Below are 16,259 nucleotides of genomic sequence, written 5' to 3'. Positions count from 1 at the left end.
GTCTGTCAAAGGCATTTAGAAACACATATTAGACATGTGTGTTGTTGGGAAATTCTGTGTATAGAAATAGATTAATTGCCTTCCCTCTGTTGTTGAGTTTGCTCAGTCTTGGCATAAAAGCAAAGATGGAAGTTATGATATGCCTGAATGAATGTGCGGTCTTCACAAGTAATGACCAGACGACTACTTACATCGCTAAAAGATTTAGAAAGACGGCCAAAATATCAGGCACCATTGGGTCTCTGGCGTCAGTATGTTCAAAGAGAGAGATGATAGCATTTTGCTAGTGTTAGGGTACACCTGAGTGAGTTAAAGCTTCTCTAGCCTCCATCCACCCATGGCTCCACACCCCAAGTACACAAGATGAGTGATGATGAAGAAGAAGAGTAACACTTTAACACACCACAAAGGAACATTTCTGTTTAGAGAAACGAGTTATCAGTGTGGTGCGTTTGTGTTCAGTCTCACTTTCTCCTATCGTAGAATGCGTACTTGCTTGAATTGTTGTTTTGCATATGTTCCTTCTTGACTCAGTTGTATGTTTAGGTTCATTGCTCCATGTTTGTTGTCTTCTAATTAATGCAACTATAGGGCCCAATTTTAATATGGACGGAAGGGCCCTACCCTTGTTTATATGCTCTCGGGCCATAACTCTCACACGCGAAGGTCGTCTCTACAACACACGTTGCAGTTTGAAGTTTCAACGCTCCTTCACACGCCCTTCTCGATCAACCGGTATCTCTTCCTTGTTGCTCGGAGATTCGAAAGGTTTCATTTTTCAGCTCCAGGTTGATCATCTGAGCTGAGGGCTGACTAAGGCGGGTTTTCAAATCTCTCTCGCTTCCTTCATCATTCACTTTTAGTTCGTTACATTATGTGATTTTGATATGTTGTGTCCACAACATGTTCGACGAAATGCGTGAGTGAAAACTTACGATATTGGATACCATGAAATTTGTCCAGGGCAATGGAGAAAAGAGACGAGGATCTGAAGAAGGCTCAGATGCTGGACGCTCGAGCCAGAAACATCAGCCACAACGTTCGCTGCACTGAGTGTGGGAGTCAGTCCATTGAAGACTCACAGGCAGATGTTGCTATTCTCCTTAGACAGGTGAGTGTGTGTTTCTCTTCAAAACTTTCCAAAGAGATATTAGTTTTGATGTCTGCCCCTTCTAATACACCAGAGTTTTGCAGCTGATACGCGATGAGATTGGAGCTGGAAAAACCGACAAAGAGATCTACAGTAAGCTGGAGGATGAGTTTGGAGAGACTGTTCTTTATGCTCCCAAATTTGATATGCAGACAGCTGCATTGTGGCTAACTCCGGTCAGTTTCAGCGGTCAATTAACACTTAAAGACTCCTTACAGAGACGTTTAGTTTTATGGAGTTTTGGTGTTTTTTGTTATGACAGGTTCTGATAGCTGGAGGTACTGCTGCAGGGTTGGTTTACAGTAAGCACAGGCAAAGGACTAATGTGCACATCATGGCGTTGGATCTTATTAGAGGTGTTTCATTGACTCCAAAAGAGAGAGTCACCATTCTCGATCTTCTTATTCCGCCTCCCCCTCCTCCTCAGGGAGTGGCTTCCCGGCTGAGGAGATGGCTGAATCTCCGTTAGTTCCTCCTTAGCTCTGTTGTGCTTGAGTCAGATATTATCGTCTTAGCCAAATAAAACACTATGTGGAAGGAATGAGTACCACACAATTGCCCACAAGAATGATAGACTTAGATATTGAACTAAAGTTCATCTTGTAGTCTCAATTTCTAAGTTTTTGTATGTACGCAGATCGCAAAATATTCCCTGTATTTGTATCTCTTTCTTCAGAGGTTACGAATAAAACAAACCTTGGCTCTCTCCATTCTACTGAAAATTGTAAGTGGCAAGAGAAAACTTGAAGTGAGGTTTTAGAAACTGAGCCCCTGTGATCTCATATAAGAAACGGACTTTACTGCTTAAGCATTTAGGTTTGGTTACATTGTCTAAAGCCCTTTTGCACTTTATAGGTCTTAATTCCACATTATTCACACCAAAGAAACTAACACTTAGTTGCTTGGCACCTTGGGCAACCCTTGGTTCAATATATACAATCTAGTTTACCGAGTATCATGAATCTGATTCTAAAGATCACTTCATGACCAAACAAATTCACTCTTCAGAATCAGGACGACGGCAAATACTTTCAAGTCCCAGCGGTTCCTGTTCATACAGTCAAAACTCAACTTCGTGAATTATACTTCCCACACCTCCCAAACATAAAGGTCGAGATCAAGCTGTTTACCTCTGTACCGTCAAACTCGTAGCGAACAACAAACACGCAGTTACAACTCCTGTGATCATGAACCCCTCTCTTGATATTCACAACATGAGCATCACAGTACAGTGCTTCATCCTCCCTATCCTGCTCATTAACCACCCCCCCATGTCTCCATTATTATTTTTAATTCCTTTTGTTTCTAAAGCTTCCATTCAATTAGATTAAAAGTTAAGTTTACCTGAAAACACAGAAGCAGATCTCCAACCTTCACTCTCCCACACTCTGATGGTTCTACAGGAATAGACCGCTCACGCACTGACGTTTGCACGTTCACCCACTCATCGTGTTGGTTGTCGAACCCAGAAAACCGGACACGCACTTCCTGTTGCAGACATTACTCTCAGTTGCAAACAAATCAGCCATTCAGCAAAAGAGAACGAGCCCTTACCAGTTCACCAGTGCGAAGATATCTATAAGTCATGAACGATGCCACGTCATACCTGAAAGACCAGGTTGCTCACATATATATAAACACAAAAGTATATTACATGCTTGACATTAGGCTTGTGACAAAAGTGCTTAGCCAAACGTTCAGACTGATCATATGCTTCGGTAGTGGCATTGCTTGTTAAGTTAACAATCAACAGGTAATATAATACATTCCATGTTTCTTTACTATGGCCAGTTTTAACAAAAGTCTTGTGCTAAAGAATTGCGCCCAAACGTATGTATGTGATATTCAATACAAGTAAAAGCGCTTACCACGCGTCATCCCTAGCAGATTTAGCCTCAAAAGCGAGATCAGATACATCAGAGGCCTTACCTGTGTACCCAAAAATAAAAATGTTTAAGAGACTAAGGAAGAAGGATAGGCGTTTAATGAAAAAGAATGCACACAAGAAAAGGAAACTAGCCTTTCACTCTTTGACCATAGGTAACAGTTTCAGGACTTCCAGCATCTCTGACACCACCGGGATTTGATAAGTCAACAATCAGCAAAGGGGAAGATGGCGCAGTCTTGAATTTTGGTTGGTTCTGCTTCTCTAAACTCCCCTGAAACCAACCCTGTACCTGAAAAAAAAAAAACATCATCTCAAACGAAACAAAGGTTACTTCTCCCTGAGCAACATTGCGTTGTAAGAAGGATATAATAAAGAAACGCACTTGTTTCCATGTTATTGATGATTTTCCCTTCCGGTTCACTGAGCAACTTTTGATTCCGACCAAAATTAAATCATGGAACAGACATAAACAGTTAAGACAACATATATACAAATAAAATCTAATTACATAATAAAAGAGGAGTTGCATGATCTCAAAATAAAAATACCTAAAAGAGGAGGCAACAGTTTGACAAAAGTCTTTGAGGAGAGACTGATCACCGAGCTCCTTGAACAGAGTCTCCATGTCTACAATCTTCGCAGATTAAGAAGAGCAATACTAAGGTTCACTACATCGCATGAAATCTCTAAAATCTATGAAGACGGAAAGAAAACAAATATACCTCGGCCAATGTGAAATCGGTGAAATAGTGGGAGGAATCTTCGGGAGCATCCATTATCGAAGAACAAGTTGATGTGCTACTCTGTTAGTAGTGTTTAGAATCAGTGTGTTAATTGATATTTTGACTATAAGAGAGATGAGATGAGATGAGATGGGCCACAAATGAATACTAATCTTCTATATGGGCTTTCTCCTTTCTATATTAGACCCGACCAGGTATGTTATTATAGTATCGTATTTGGGTAGAGTTTGGAATTATTTCATCTTACAGGAGTTTTAAATGATTTTTATTGAATTATATAAAACACACAAGAATTTTATCTAGAATTTTCAAATTTAGATTTTATATCTTTAACTACGAAATCCACCAAAATCTCTGTAAAATGGTTCTTTAGAATATTTTAAAAATAATAATAATATGTTTTAAAACTAAAATTAAAATAACATAACATTTAGGACCAGTCATGGGAAAAATCTAAATGAAACATTAGTCTTACACTTATAAAAATTTTGAAAAAAACTTAGATGTAAATTTCTGAAAAAAAATTAAAAACCCCTAAATTTGTAAAAAAAAAAATTTAGTTAAAATATTTAATAAATTGCTTCTAGCCTTCATCTAAATCTGGACTGCAGGTCTTGGTCACATTTATGAAATTATATTTAAATAGCAGATGATTTGTCTACATTTTGTCCTCGGATTATTTAAAGAGTGAATTAGCCCATAATACCATAAAAAGCCATTAATTAAGTTCATATTTAACCTTTAATCTTTCGGACATTAGATGATTAGTTTTTTAATTAAAATCACTAATGTTAGTATCTAAGCCAATAGCAATAAAGGTTTCGGATGAAATTCCACAAAAGCAGATATAATTGTCTTTCAACATGGGAGACAAATGGTGTGGAAACTCTTCCTTGAGGAATCTTCCTCTTTTAAAACGAGTAATCAAATACTACGATTTAATCAAATATCATATTTTCATCCACGAATGATGTTTCTGCGTTTCCTTCACGACAATGGCTAAAACAAATGTAACTTGTTTTGAACATCATGAAAATTCAGGTCAACACAGCAATATATTCTGCACAAAGAAATAAAAATTAACAGATTAAAAAATAATAATAACAGATGACGCCTCAACTATTTCACATGTTGAACCATAATACTTACATAACAGTAGCACAACTATACTACAAACATTCAAAACCAGAAAACTCAAATCAGTTATTCTATGGATAGTTAGAATACTATCTTAAGATTCGAACTTTTATTTCAGTTCAATAGCACGGGGTCATAGTTTCATAGATATTTAGTGGTATATGATAATTCTCATGAAAAAATAGTTTGTCGACCATTTATATTTATACAAAAAAAGCACTACCTACAGAGGCTATAATTATTTCTCAAAATAAAGGAACTCAAGTCTATACAGTTGAACATTAACGGTTCTTTCTAGAGATTTTTTTGCTGACTTTTCTAAAATCTATAGTTGAACATAACGTGTCTTTCTAGTTTTTTTTTACTGGCATTTCTAAATTCCATAATATCAAAAGTCTCTCAGATTGAAAAAAGGTTTTTGGCCAAAACAAAATTGAAAAAAGTATCTCAAATTATAAAGACTTGATAGATGGGAAAAGTAGTTGACAGAGAAGAGTTTCTAGTTGTATTAGACAATTAGTTTCCAAGGAAACTGAACGTGTGCCGTTAATACGATTAATCAAATATCATACTTTATTTAATAACAGCTAATCCTCACTTCGGCCTCTTCATTTATCTCCCCGACAATAATGGGAGGCCCGTGATTTCTCCCATGCAAGATTCGTTTATTTATGTATCGTATCAACATTTTTGGAAAAATAACACATAATCGTCCTTCTAGAAAGGTGAACAATATAAAAAGAAAAATCTTTCTTATAGAAATAAAACATAATAGTTCGTTGGTTAAATAAACGTGCTCTAAAATATTTTAAATGTAGTTGACAAAGATGGCAAAGAGCTTGAGCGGCGATCTGACCGAGGTACAAAACAGTTCATAGCTGTCATTCTCGTGGTACAGTTCTGTTACGGTTCTGCATTGTAATTAGTTCCTTCACTCTCGTCTTATCATTCCCACTATCAATCATGTTTCTAGTGCGTTTATATAATTCATGAATCTTTAAAAGTAAAGCCACCTTTCTATAATAGTTTACAAGAGAAGGTGAGGCAAAGACAAAAACAAATAAAGCCAAAAAAAATTAGCAACCAGGCTTGACCACCAACTACATCATTTGGCACCGGAGTCATCACAGACGTATCATATCAGATATTTTAAGTGTGTATGATTGATTAATTTTAAGCAGCCTTTACCGCTCCCACATGGATCATATTCTGTTAAAAATAGAGGTTCCATACTTCCATTATCACATAAATTACTAAAATAATAATAACTTTAATGGTTCAATCTATTGCAGATATTTTATTTTATTTATTTTGTTTAAAATAAAGTGTTGAAAAGCAGCGTATGAAGAACCAAAGGTAGACAACATTGACTTGTCAAAGTCTTTACTCTTCTTCCTATTTCAATTTAGCAGACTTGGACAAAGTCTTTGCTGCTTTTTCCTCGAAGGATAGTAAATGACCATTGGCCGTGTTGCTTTATGCTATTTAATATCTGAATTTGCTGTAGGAGGAACCAACCATCTTCTTCTTCTTTTTTCTCATCTCTTTCTCTTACACTCACAACCATAAGCCGTAGTGTGAGAAAAAAGAAGAGGAAGAAACATCAAACAATCAAGAACCAGAGAGATGGATTACGATCCAGCTCATGCTATGAGCAGAGGAGGTAGCATGCGGCAAAGCATAAGCCGTAGCGTGAGCAGAGCAAGCAGAAACCTCGAGGACATATTCTCACCGAGCGCAAGAAGAACCAAGTCAGTCAACGAAGACGAAGAAGCTCTCAAATGGGCAGCCATCGAGAAACTCCCTACATACAGCCGTCTCCGGACAAGTCTCATGCCCGCGCTAGGGGAAGACGACATCTACGGTAACCAGATCCTCAACAAAGAAGTCGACGTCACCAAGCTCGACGGCGAGGAACGTGCGAGGTTCATCGACGTAGTCTTCAAAGTCGCGGAGCAAGACAACGAAAGGATCTTGACCAAGCTCAGGAACAGGATCGACAGAGTTGGGATAACGCTTCCGACGGTGGAAGTGAGGTACGACCATTTGACTGTGAAAGCTGACTGTTACACGGGTGATAGGTCTCTTCCTTCGCTTACTAACACGGTGAGGAACATGGGAGAGTCTCTTCTTGGTTTGGTCGGGATCCATCTTGCAAAGAAAGCGCAGCTTACGATACTTAAAGATGTTTCTGGGATCGTTAAACCTTCGAGGATGACGCTTTTGTTGGGTCCTCCCTCTTCGGGGAAGACAACCCTTTTGTTGGCTCTTGCTGGGAAGCTAGACAAGTCTCTTGACATCTCAGGGGAAGTAACTTACAATGGTCACCGCCTCAACGAGTTTGTTCCCATCAAAACATCTGCTTACATTAGCCAGAACGATCTTCATGTCGGTATCATGACCGTTAAGGAGACTCTTGATTTCTCTGCTAGGTGCCAAGGCGTTGGTACCCGTTATGGTATAACTCATTCAACTATTTTATTTTATTTTTTAATTATTTTGTCAAGATAACAACTTTTTTGTGTGACAAGTTATGTAGTCTAATGGTTACTTGTATTACAAGTGATGTAGTCTAATGGTATCTATCTACTATGGCAGATCTATTAAACGAGCTGGCGAGGAGAGAAAAGGATGCTGGGATTTTTCCAGAAGCTGATGTTGACTTGTTCATGAAGGCATCTGCTGCTCAAGGCGTCAAGAGTAGTCTCATCACTGACTACACTCTCAAGGTTAGCCCCTTTCAACCTTAAACACTTTTTAAAGCGTGTAAACTCATCTAGATTGTTGGATTGGTTCTTATAGTTATTAAACATAGCAGATGAATCTTCTAGTATATTGGTTTTGTTATAATACTAATGAAGGTTCTTACCAAATGTTTGATGAAACAGATTCTAGGGCTTGACATATGCAAGGACACTATAGTAGGAGATGACATGATGAGAGGTATCTCAGGAGGTCAGAAGAAGCGTGTGACAACCGGTGAGATGATCGTTGGGCCAACTAAAACGCTGTTCATGGATGAGATATCCACAGGGCTTGACAGCTCCACAACTTTTCAAATCGTGAAATGCCTGCAACAGATCGTTCACCTCACGGAAGCCACCGTGACCATATCTCTTTTGCAGCCGGCTCCTGAGACGTTTGATTTATTCGATGACATAATCTTGTTGTCGGAAGGACAGATTGTGTACCAGGGACCTAGAGACCACATTGTTGAGTTCTTTGAGAGCTTTGGCTTCAAGTGTCCTGAAAGAAAAGGAACTGCTGATTTCTTGCAAGAGGTAAAATACACATCATTTTAAAAAATAATATGAATAATATATTTATAACTAAAATAATTAAAATATTGTAATATTTTATATATTCTTATAAAAATATATTATTTTAAAACTTTTTTTTATAATTAGCGAATTACCAATACCCGAAATTTAAATTTGGTCAATCCGCACCAACTCTGCTTAAAATAAGCTTAATCCGCACCCGACCCGCAGCGGATCAAATGGAATGGGACCGCATATAATGACTCATATTCCCAGCACTAATATCAATGACACTTTACTTGTGGACAGGTTACCTCTAAGAAAGATCAAGAGCAGTATTGGGTGGATCAAACCAAACCTTACAGATACATTACAGTGCCAGAATTCGCCAGCAAATTCAAGACGTTCCATGTTGGTACCAAGCTCTCCAACGACCTATCAGTACCGTTCGATAAATCAAAAGGCCACAAAGCAGCTCTAGTGTTTGACAAGTACTCAGTGAAGAAATCAGAGCTTCTCAAAACCTGTTGGGACAAGGAGTGGATGCTCATGAAGCGAAACTCCTTCTTCTACGTCTTCAAAACAGTCCAAATCATCATAATCGCTGCGATCTTGTCTACTGTCTTCCTCAGAACAGAGCTGAACACAAGGAACGTGGCTGACGGGAACATGTACATGGGTGCATTGCTGTTCGGTTTGATTGTCAACATGTTCAACGGTCTTGCTGAGATGGCTATGACGATACAGAGACTTCCCGTGTTCTACAAGCAAAGAGATCTTTTGTTTCATCCACCTTGGGCATACACGCTTCCTACTTTCTTGTTAGGAATCCCAATCTCCATCTTTGAGACAACTGCTTGGATGGGGGTGACGTATTACTCAGTAGGATTAGCACCAGAGGCTGAACGGTTCTTCAAACAGTTCCTCATCATATTTCTGATCCAACAAATGGCTGCTGGGATATTCAGGTTCATTGCATCTATCTGTAGAACCATGACCATAGCTAACACAGGTGGTATGCTCGCTCTACTAGTCGTGTTCTTGACCGGAGGTTTCCTTCTTCCTCGCCGTGAGATCCCGGTTTGGTGGAGGTGGGCTTTTTGGGCTTCTCCCCTTTCATACGGTTTCAATGCCATCAGCGTCAATGAATTGTTTGCTCCTAGATGGATGAACAAATTGGTAACTCTTCCATTACTATTTTTTTTCATAATCATAACAAAGTAAACATTGCAAAAACCCTCATGTTGTTGTTGTATACATGCAGTCTTCCGACAACACGACGAGGTTAGGGACAACGTTGCTTAACATGTGGGATGTGTTTGATGATGAGAACTGGTATTGGATAGGCATTGGAGGCTTGTTTGGTTTTGCTGTCCTCTTCAACGGTCTTTTCACACTTGCACTTTCTTATTTAGACCGTAAGTTTCCTTTTCTAGTGTTACTACTCCCACCAGCTCATAAAAAAATACTAACTATATATATCATTACAACAGCACTTGGGAAGCCACAAGCTATACTCCCAAAAGAAGAAGATGAATCCAAGAGTAAGTACTCATCTGTTTATACAAAAACATATCTATAAAAAAATGAAAGTTAATACTAATGTATATATTGAAAACAGATGAGATTCCAATGGAGAATGTGAGCACCAAGAAAGGAATGGTTCTTCCTTTCACTCCACTAGCTCTGTCCTTTGACGATGTTAAATACTTTGTTGACATGCCTGCGGTAATCTTTTGAAACACTAGTTTTAATTTATTTATTTATTTACGATAAGTGGAAAGAAACTCATTGAGAGTTTTGATGATGCAGGAAATGAGAGACCAAGGAGTTCAAGAAACCAGGCTGCAACTACTAAAAGGAGTAACAAGCACGTTTAGACCAGGAGTGTTGACCGCGTTGATGGGTGTGAGCGGTGCGGGGAAGACAACCTTGATGGATGTTTTGGCCGGGAGGAAAACAGGAGGATACATAGAAGGAGACATAAGAGTGTCTGGTTTCCCAAAGAAACAAGAGACATTCGCTAGAATATCTGGTTACTGTGAACAAACAGACATTCATTCACCACAAGTTACCGTAAGAGAATCACTTATCTTCTCTGCTTTCCTTCGTCTTGCTAAAGAAGTAAGCAAAGAGGAGAAAATGATGTTTGTGGATCAAGTGATGGAGCTTGTGGAGTTGGTGGACTTAAAAGACGCCATTGTGGGTTTACCTGGAGTCACAGGACTTTCCACTGAGCAGAGAAAGAGGTTAACGATCGCCGTTGAGCTTGTGGCCAACCCTTCAATCATCTTCATGGACGAGCCTACTTCAGGTTTGGATGCTAGAGCAGCTGCCATTGTGATGAGAGCCGTGAGGAACACTGTGGACACAGGGAGAACTGTGGTCTGCACTATCCACCAACCTAGCATTGATATTTTCGAGGCGTTTGATGAGTTACTACTAATGAAGAGAGGAGGACAAGTGATCTACTCTGGTCCTTTAGGCAGAAACTCTCACAAGATTGTTGAGTACTTTGAAGCCATTCCCGGAGTGCCAAAGATTCCTGAAAAATACAATCCAGCCACGTGGATGCTTGAAGCTAGCTCCCTTGCCGCCGAGTTAAAGCTTGGAGTTGACTTTGCTGAACTCTACAAGTCTTCTTCCTTATGCCAGTGAGTAAACATAACATAACAATTTTTTTAATTTTATTTTTAATACCAGGAGGTTCGGGCCGAAACCCCGTAACTAACAATATTCTATATATGTTACATCCAAACTTACTAACATATGAAAACTATTGTCACAGGCGAAACAAGCAGCTGGTACAAGAACTAAGCGTACCACCACAAGGAGCATCTGATCTCTACTTTGCTACACAGTTTTCACAGGACACATGGGGACAATACAAATCATGTCTATGGAAGCAGTGGTGGACTTACTGGAGATCACCTGACTACAACGTTGTCCGGTTCATCTTCACCTTAGCAACAGCTCTTATGATCGGTTCTGTCTTTTGGCAAATAGGAGGTAAGAGATCAAACGTCCAAGACCTGACCATGGTGTTAGGAGCAATCTATTCAGCGGTTATATTCGTTGGAGTGAACAACTGCTCAACGGTGCAACCAATGGTGGCAGTGGAACGTACAGTGTTTTACAGAGAAAAGGCAGCTGGAATGTACTCAGCTATACCATATGCTATCTCCCAAGTGACTTGTGAGCTACCTTATGTCTTCATCCAGACCACTTACTACTCACTTATCGTCTACGCAATGGTTGGATTCGAGTGGAAAGCTTCCAAGTTCTTCTGGTTCCTATTCATCAACTACACTTCTTTCCTCTACTGGACTTACTACGGCATGATGACTGTCTCCCTCACACCTAACCACCAAGTTGCATCCATCTTTGCATCAGCCTTTTATGGTATCTTTAACCTCTTCTCTGGCTTCTTCATACCAAGACCTAAGATTCCCAAGTGGTGGATCTGGTATTATTGGATCTGCCCTGTTGCTTGGACCATATACGGTTTGATCACCTCTCAGTATGGTGATGTTGATACTCCCATCGCTTTCCCTGGGGGTCCTCCTAATCTCACTGTGAAACAGTACCTTAAAGACCAGTATGGTTTTGAGTCAGACTTCATGGGACCTGTTGCGGCTGTCCTTGTTATCTTCCCTGTCTTCTTTGCCTTTGTCTTCGCCTTCTGCATTAGGACTCTCAACTTCCAGACTAGATAAACCCCCTGCTCTGTGTTTATTTTTGGTGTTAAATATTTGTTGCAATAAAACTCTTTATTCCCTTCTTTTATTATTTGTGATAATATAAGTATATCAGTATATGTTAACTACCATATGAGTTGTTCTCTAGTTTTATCATCTATATTACTAAAATTGAAATATTTTTTTGGTATCGTTTTGAAACATGGATAACAGTATAAATGAGAATTGTTTGAAAACATGGATAGCAATATAAATGATAACTAGAGATTGATCTGCATCTGCGCGGATATTGGTTCTTACATTTTTATACATTGATATTTGTTTTTCATAGTTAGTATTATATATTTTAAATGTGTAGTAATATAACTAATTGTATTCAAATGGCCTGGACCGAATCAGATAATACGATTATTTTTGGTACAAATATCTGAACCCGTTTTAGATACATTTGTTATTTAGGTATTTTTAGGTTCCTATATATCACAACCGAATTCATCCAGAAAGACCCAACTCAATACCCACACATAAATTTATAATATTCAAGCGAAGCTTAATTTCAAAAAAAAAAACGATACTTGAAAGGAACAACCCGTACCTAAATGGATAGTCAATGTTCATGCATATCTGATTTTATAAACTAAAAAAAATGACTATTTCTATGTGTTTGGCTAAATTAAGTGAAATAGAAAAGTTTTTTTTTAATAAGTAAAATAGTTATATGGAGTAAAAAATTAAGTGACAATAAATGTAATACATTTTTATTATTTTGATTTAAGTTATTATTTTATTTACAAAAACATGACTTTGAATTATGTTTTTGGCTACGTATTTTTCCACCGATCGAAACAAAAAAAAATTAGTAAAACAAACTCAACCGAACGTTTAACAATATGTAAAACCCAGTTATTTACATTTTTGATTTTATAATTGGCACAAAATTAAAACTAATAAATAAAAATATGTACTTATTATTATTATGGTAATATATTTAATGATGTGATGTATTGTTACAATAAATAATTAATGAAATTGTTAAACTGAGTGAAATATGAAAAAATAATTAATGTAATTATATTAATGAAATTAATAAAAGAATACTATACTTGTTTTATACTGCTATCTCTTTTTCCAACCAATCAATACTATTAAAACTGAAGGGCTTTTTTTGAAGTCACCTAAGAGTTTTAAAGTATTTACAATATACTGCCACTAACTTTATTTAAACATATGCTTTTAATTAAAATCAGTATTTTCGAAATTCTTTTTATTTAAACAGAAACACCTACATTACAGCTACGTAATTTTTTTATTTTAAAAGTAACATAATGTCTTCCTAATGAAACATAACGTATCATTAAATAACAAAGTAACATCTACATTTTAAACAAACTTCAATTGCATCAACACTAATTTTCCTTTTTTATAGATTAGATGTACCATCTCTTTGTATATTGAGAATGATGTTCCAGCAACACCAAGCTTGAACGTTTATTGGATTCTGCAAACTTCAAAATAAAAACAGTACATATCTGTTAATATCATTGTTTTTACCAGTCGTCACTTCCAAACAGAAGTTTTGCTTACAAACGATTGCACCATAAATCCTATATGTTGCATTATTCAAATATAGTTGACCAAATTATTTAAATCCCAAACTTTCCCACATCAAATACCAAAAATATAATCCACTAAATCAAAACCTTAAAACTTGGCAAATAAACTTGATTGCCGGAAGAGCCTACCTAACAATATCGAATATACTAAATCGTTTGTACCACCAATCTTTTAAGAAAAGGATCTAAATTTTCGGAGGTTCCTTAGATAACAATAAAGAATATACCAAAGCATAACTACCAGGTTAAATTTTTTATTTTCATATCTTCAAAATATAAATAACAACCAATCATAACAAGATTAATGATTTTAATAAACTCATGCCTTATATACTTTAACAGTATTGATTTGGAATATCTTAAACCCACGGCCTTTTTTTCCTATATATACAGCATATTAACCTCGGATCAATCACGCAGATTTCAAAACAATTCTCATATAATGTCTTCTAAGAAAAAACTGGTCTGCAAACCAAAGTCATACACATCTGCAAACCATTCAAAGCCGAATTTGGTGAGACTTTAGAGATCATATTGGCAGACAAAAAGGTAATACTGCTATAATTTAAATTTTTCAAGAGTAATGATTAGTTTTACTTAAATCGTGAATAATGTGTTATTCTTTAAAATTTCTTCGAGCGTATCAAAGTTCATGCTACTTGTAGAAATAACAATTTGAAATCTTTGGGGGATCAATGCATTGTTGGCGAATGCAAGACTATTGAAAACTTCCAAGTTAGTGAACTTGGAAAAGAGTTACGACCAAAATGAGAGCTAATAATTACCTGATAATAAGAGGAACCTTTGTTTGGTATAGATTGTAACCATTTTCATTTACTCCTGAAACAAACCAGAGAATTAAGGTTCATGGAACAATAATCAAACTATATTGAAAATAAATGAGAGCTATGTACTGAATAACAAATGATATATCAATTAGAAATTTTAAGATTGGAGATCTTTTTACCGTTTCTGGTTATCATAATCTAATAAACTAAACAATAATAGTTCATGACAGAGATCTTAAATGTAGATATCAATATTCAATACAATCATAGGAACATTAAAATAAACGGACAAAAATACAGTGAGTAAAAACAAACAAATCATGAAGTTCACATAACGCTTTGAGAGGGTTCCTTTTAATCAACAAATAAAAGGTAATTGCTATTGATACCAACATTATTATATTGTAATTTAGTAAAGATTCAAACATCCAATTATCAAACACTAATATATTCAATCTCGAAACTTTGATTAAATAATAAATCAACTAAAGTACAAAAGCTTGTGTCCTCAAGTATGTATACGAAAGCTTGTGTCCTCAAGTATGTATTGATACAAATTTTCAAACCATTCAGTAAAATCAAACATAGATCATAACGCAACATTTGAATATGAACGGATATTATATTATAGCATACAACTTTAGAAATGTGAGAAAAATTGAAGACTTATCTTTAGAACAAGAAGTTGAAGGTATTGAGTAAGAAATTTTCTCCCGATCATTGATCCACAAGCATTTAACGGCATAACTCATCGGGTGACATGAAACATATTCTGAAAATAGTAAAAACTTCAGATTTTGATTTTTTTATTGTTTAAGTAGACTGTCTGAACAAACTTATTTGAAAGTAAATTGACCTGAAGAGATCGATCTTTCTGTATCCTTTAGCTCCAGATATTTTTTTTTTGTCTTGAGATATGACTTTTCTGATCTTCTGAAGTTAGGTGAAAAATGTTCATATAAATCAGAATGAATTATATATTTATAGAACATGAAAAATTGAACTAAATTATAACTAAACCAAAACCGAATCAATGTACCAAATATCAAAAACTAATCACGTCAAATAATTTGAGCCAAATCTATACATAATCGAATGGTTTTTATATCTTTTTAGTCTAAAAAAATTATGACAAAAAAAAATCATGCGCTTTGATTTATATATTTGTAGAACATGAAAAATTAGACTAAATTAGAACTAAACCAAGAACGGAATCAATGTACCAAATATCAAAAACTAATCAGGTCAAATAATTTGAGCCAAATCTATACATAATCAAACAGTTTTATCTCTTTAACCTAAGAACTTAAAACAACAACCGAAGTAGAACCGAAAAGAAAAATCCCGCGCTTTTAAAGCGCGGGTCAAAATCTAGTTCTCAATTATATTGCTATCCATGTTTTCAAACAATTTCAAAATATACTTTATTTTTAATAATACATATTGTTTGGAAACATGGATAGTGTATGATACTTCTTTGTTGAGGATTTGATTACCGTATTGCCAAAAATAAACATTCATAATACCATTTTTTTATGTTTACACTTATCACTTTTACCTTCACTTTTAAAGAGGAAAAAAAAAACATTTGAGTATAGCCACGTGTCATCACCAGAATAATTTTCAGAATCTTAAAAAAAATAGGTTGGTTCATCTAAATATGTATTATACATTTAAATTAACTAATCGGTTAGTAATGCATAAAAATATTCTCATTTGTTCCTTAAATAAAAGCTACAGAATTACCTAATATGATTAACATATATATAACAATTAATAATTTTCAATAATAAATATTTGGTAATAATTTTTGCATCATCCATCCTTTTTGTTTAATTTATATTATTACAAAAAAGAAACCATCAAATTAAATATATAATAAAAATATATAGATTTTTTTCTTATATGTTATATTTTGAATTTTCTAAACGACTATAAATTACTAAAACTATTAAAAATATTACAATGAAATTTTTGTGAAC

General features: G+C 35.9%; 3 protein-coding genes and 1 long non-coding RNA gene across 5 annotated transcripts; 2 read left to right on the top strand and 2 right to left on the bottom strand.

Annotated features, from left to right (window-relative positions):
- The first annotated feature begins 491 nt into the window (after positions 1 to 491).
- Positions 492 to 1,860, top strand: LOC106346680 (cytochrome c-type biogenesis CcmH-like mitochondrial protein). The gene is made up of 4 exons (XM_013786078.3): positions 492 to 818; positions 964 to 1,111; positions 1,195 to 1,326; positions 1,413 to 1,860. The coding sequence occupies exons 2-4, from the start codon at positions 968 to 970 to the stop codon at positions 1,617 to 1,619; spliced, it is 483 nt and encodes a 160-aa protein (XP_013641532.2). The 5' UTR covers positions 492 to 818; positions 964 to 967; the 3' UTR covers positions 1,620 to 1,860.
- A 69-nt stretch (positions 1,861 to 1,929) lies between these two features.
- Positions 1,930 to 3,916, bottom strand: LOC106346679 (protein SAWADEE HOMEODOMAIN HOMOLOG 1). The gene is made up of 9 exons (XM_013786077.3): positions 3,761 to 3,916; positions 3,587 to 3,672; positions 3,421 to 3,466; positions 3,171 to 3,327; positions 3,019 to 3,079; positions 2,705 to 2,756; positions 2,495 to 2,638; positions 2,281 to 2,400; positions 1,930 to 2,198 (listed from the first exon to the last, which is right to left on the bottom strand). Exons 1-9 carry the CDS (start codon positions 3,812 to 3,814, stop codon positions 2,148 to 2,150), a joined length of 771 nt encoding a protein of 256 aa, XP_013641531.2. The 5' UTR covers positions 3,815 to 3,916; the 3' UTR covers positions 1,930 to 2,147.
- Positions 3,917 to 6,432: 2,516 nt separating this feature from the next.
- On the top strand, positions 6,433 to 12,007 carry LOC106346681 (ABC transporter G family member 35). Its single transcript, XM_013786079.3, has 9 exons — positions 6,433 to 7,376; positions 7,517 to 7,647; positions 7,807 to 8,199; positions 8,488 to 9,357; positions 9,443 to 9,596; positions 9,672 to 9,722; positions 9,800 to 9,906; positions 9,991 to 10,832; positions 10,967 to 12,007. Exons 1-9 carry the CDS (start codon positions 6,545 to 6,547, stop codon positions 11,892 to 11,894), a joined length of 4,308 nt encoding a protein of 1,435 aa, XP_013641533.2. The 5' UTR covers positions 6,433 to 6,544; the 3' UTR covers positions 11,895 to 12,007.
- A 1,112-nt stretch (positions 12,008 to 13,119) lies between these two features.
- Positions 13,120 to 15,213, bottom strand: LOC125610216. Of its 2 annotated transcripts, none has more exons than XR_007340237.1 (3): positions 15,134 to 15,213; positions 14,275 to 15,049; positions 13,120 to 13,977 (listed from the first exon to the last, which is right to left on the bottom strand). It is a non-coding gene; the product is annotated as an uncharacterized LOC125610216 (long non-coding RNA). The 2 variants fall into 2 exon arrangements; XR_007340236.1 differs by having other exon boundaries at positions 13,120 to 13,381.
- Between the last annotated feature and the right edge of the window lie 1,046 nt (positions 15,214 to 16,259).

The sequence above is a fragment of the Brassica napus genome, chromosome A6 (assembly GCF_020379485.1).
Source record: "Brassica napus cultivar Da-Ae chromosome A6, Da-Ae, whole genome shotgun sequence".
In the NCBI taxonomy this organism is placed as follows: Eukaryota; Viridiplantae; Streptophyta; class Magnoliopsida; order Brassicales; family Brassicaceae; genus Brassica; species Brassica napus.
Note: the sequence above shows the minus strand (reverse complement) of the source record. Positions and strands in the feature narration are given on the sequence as shown.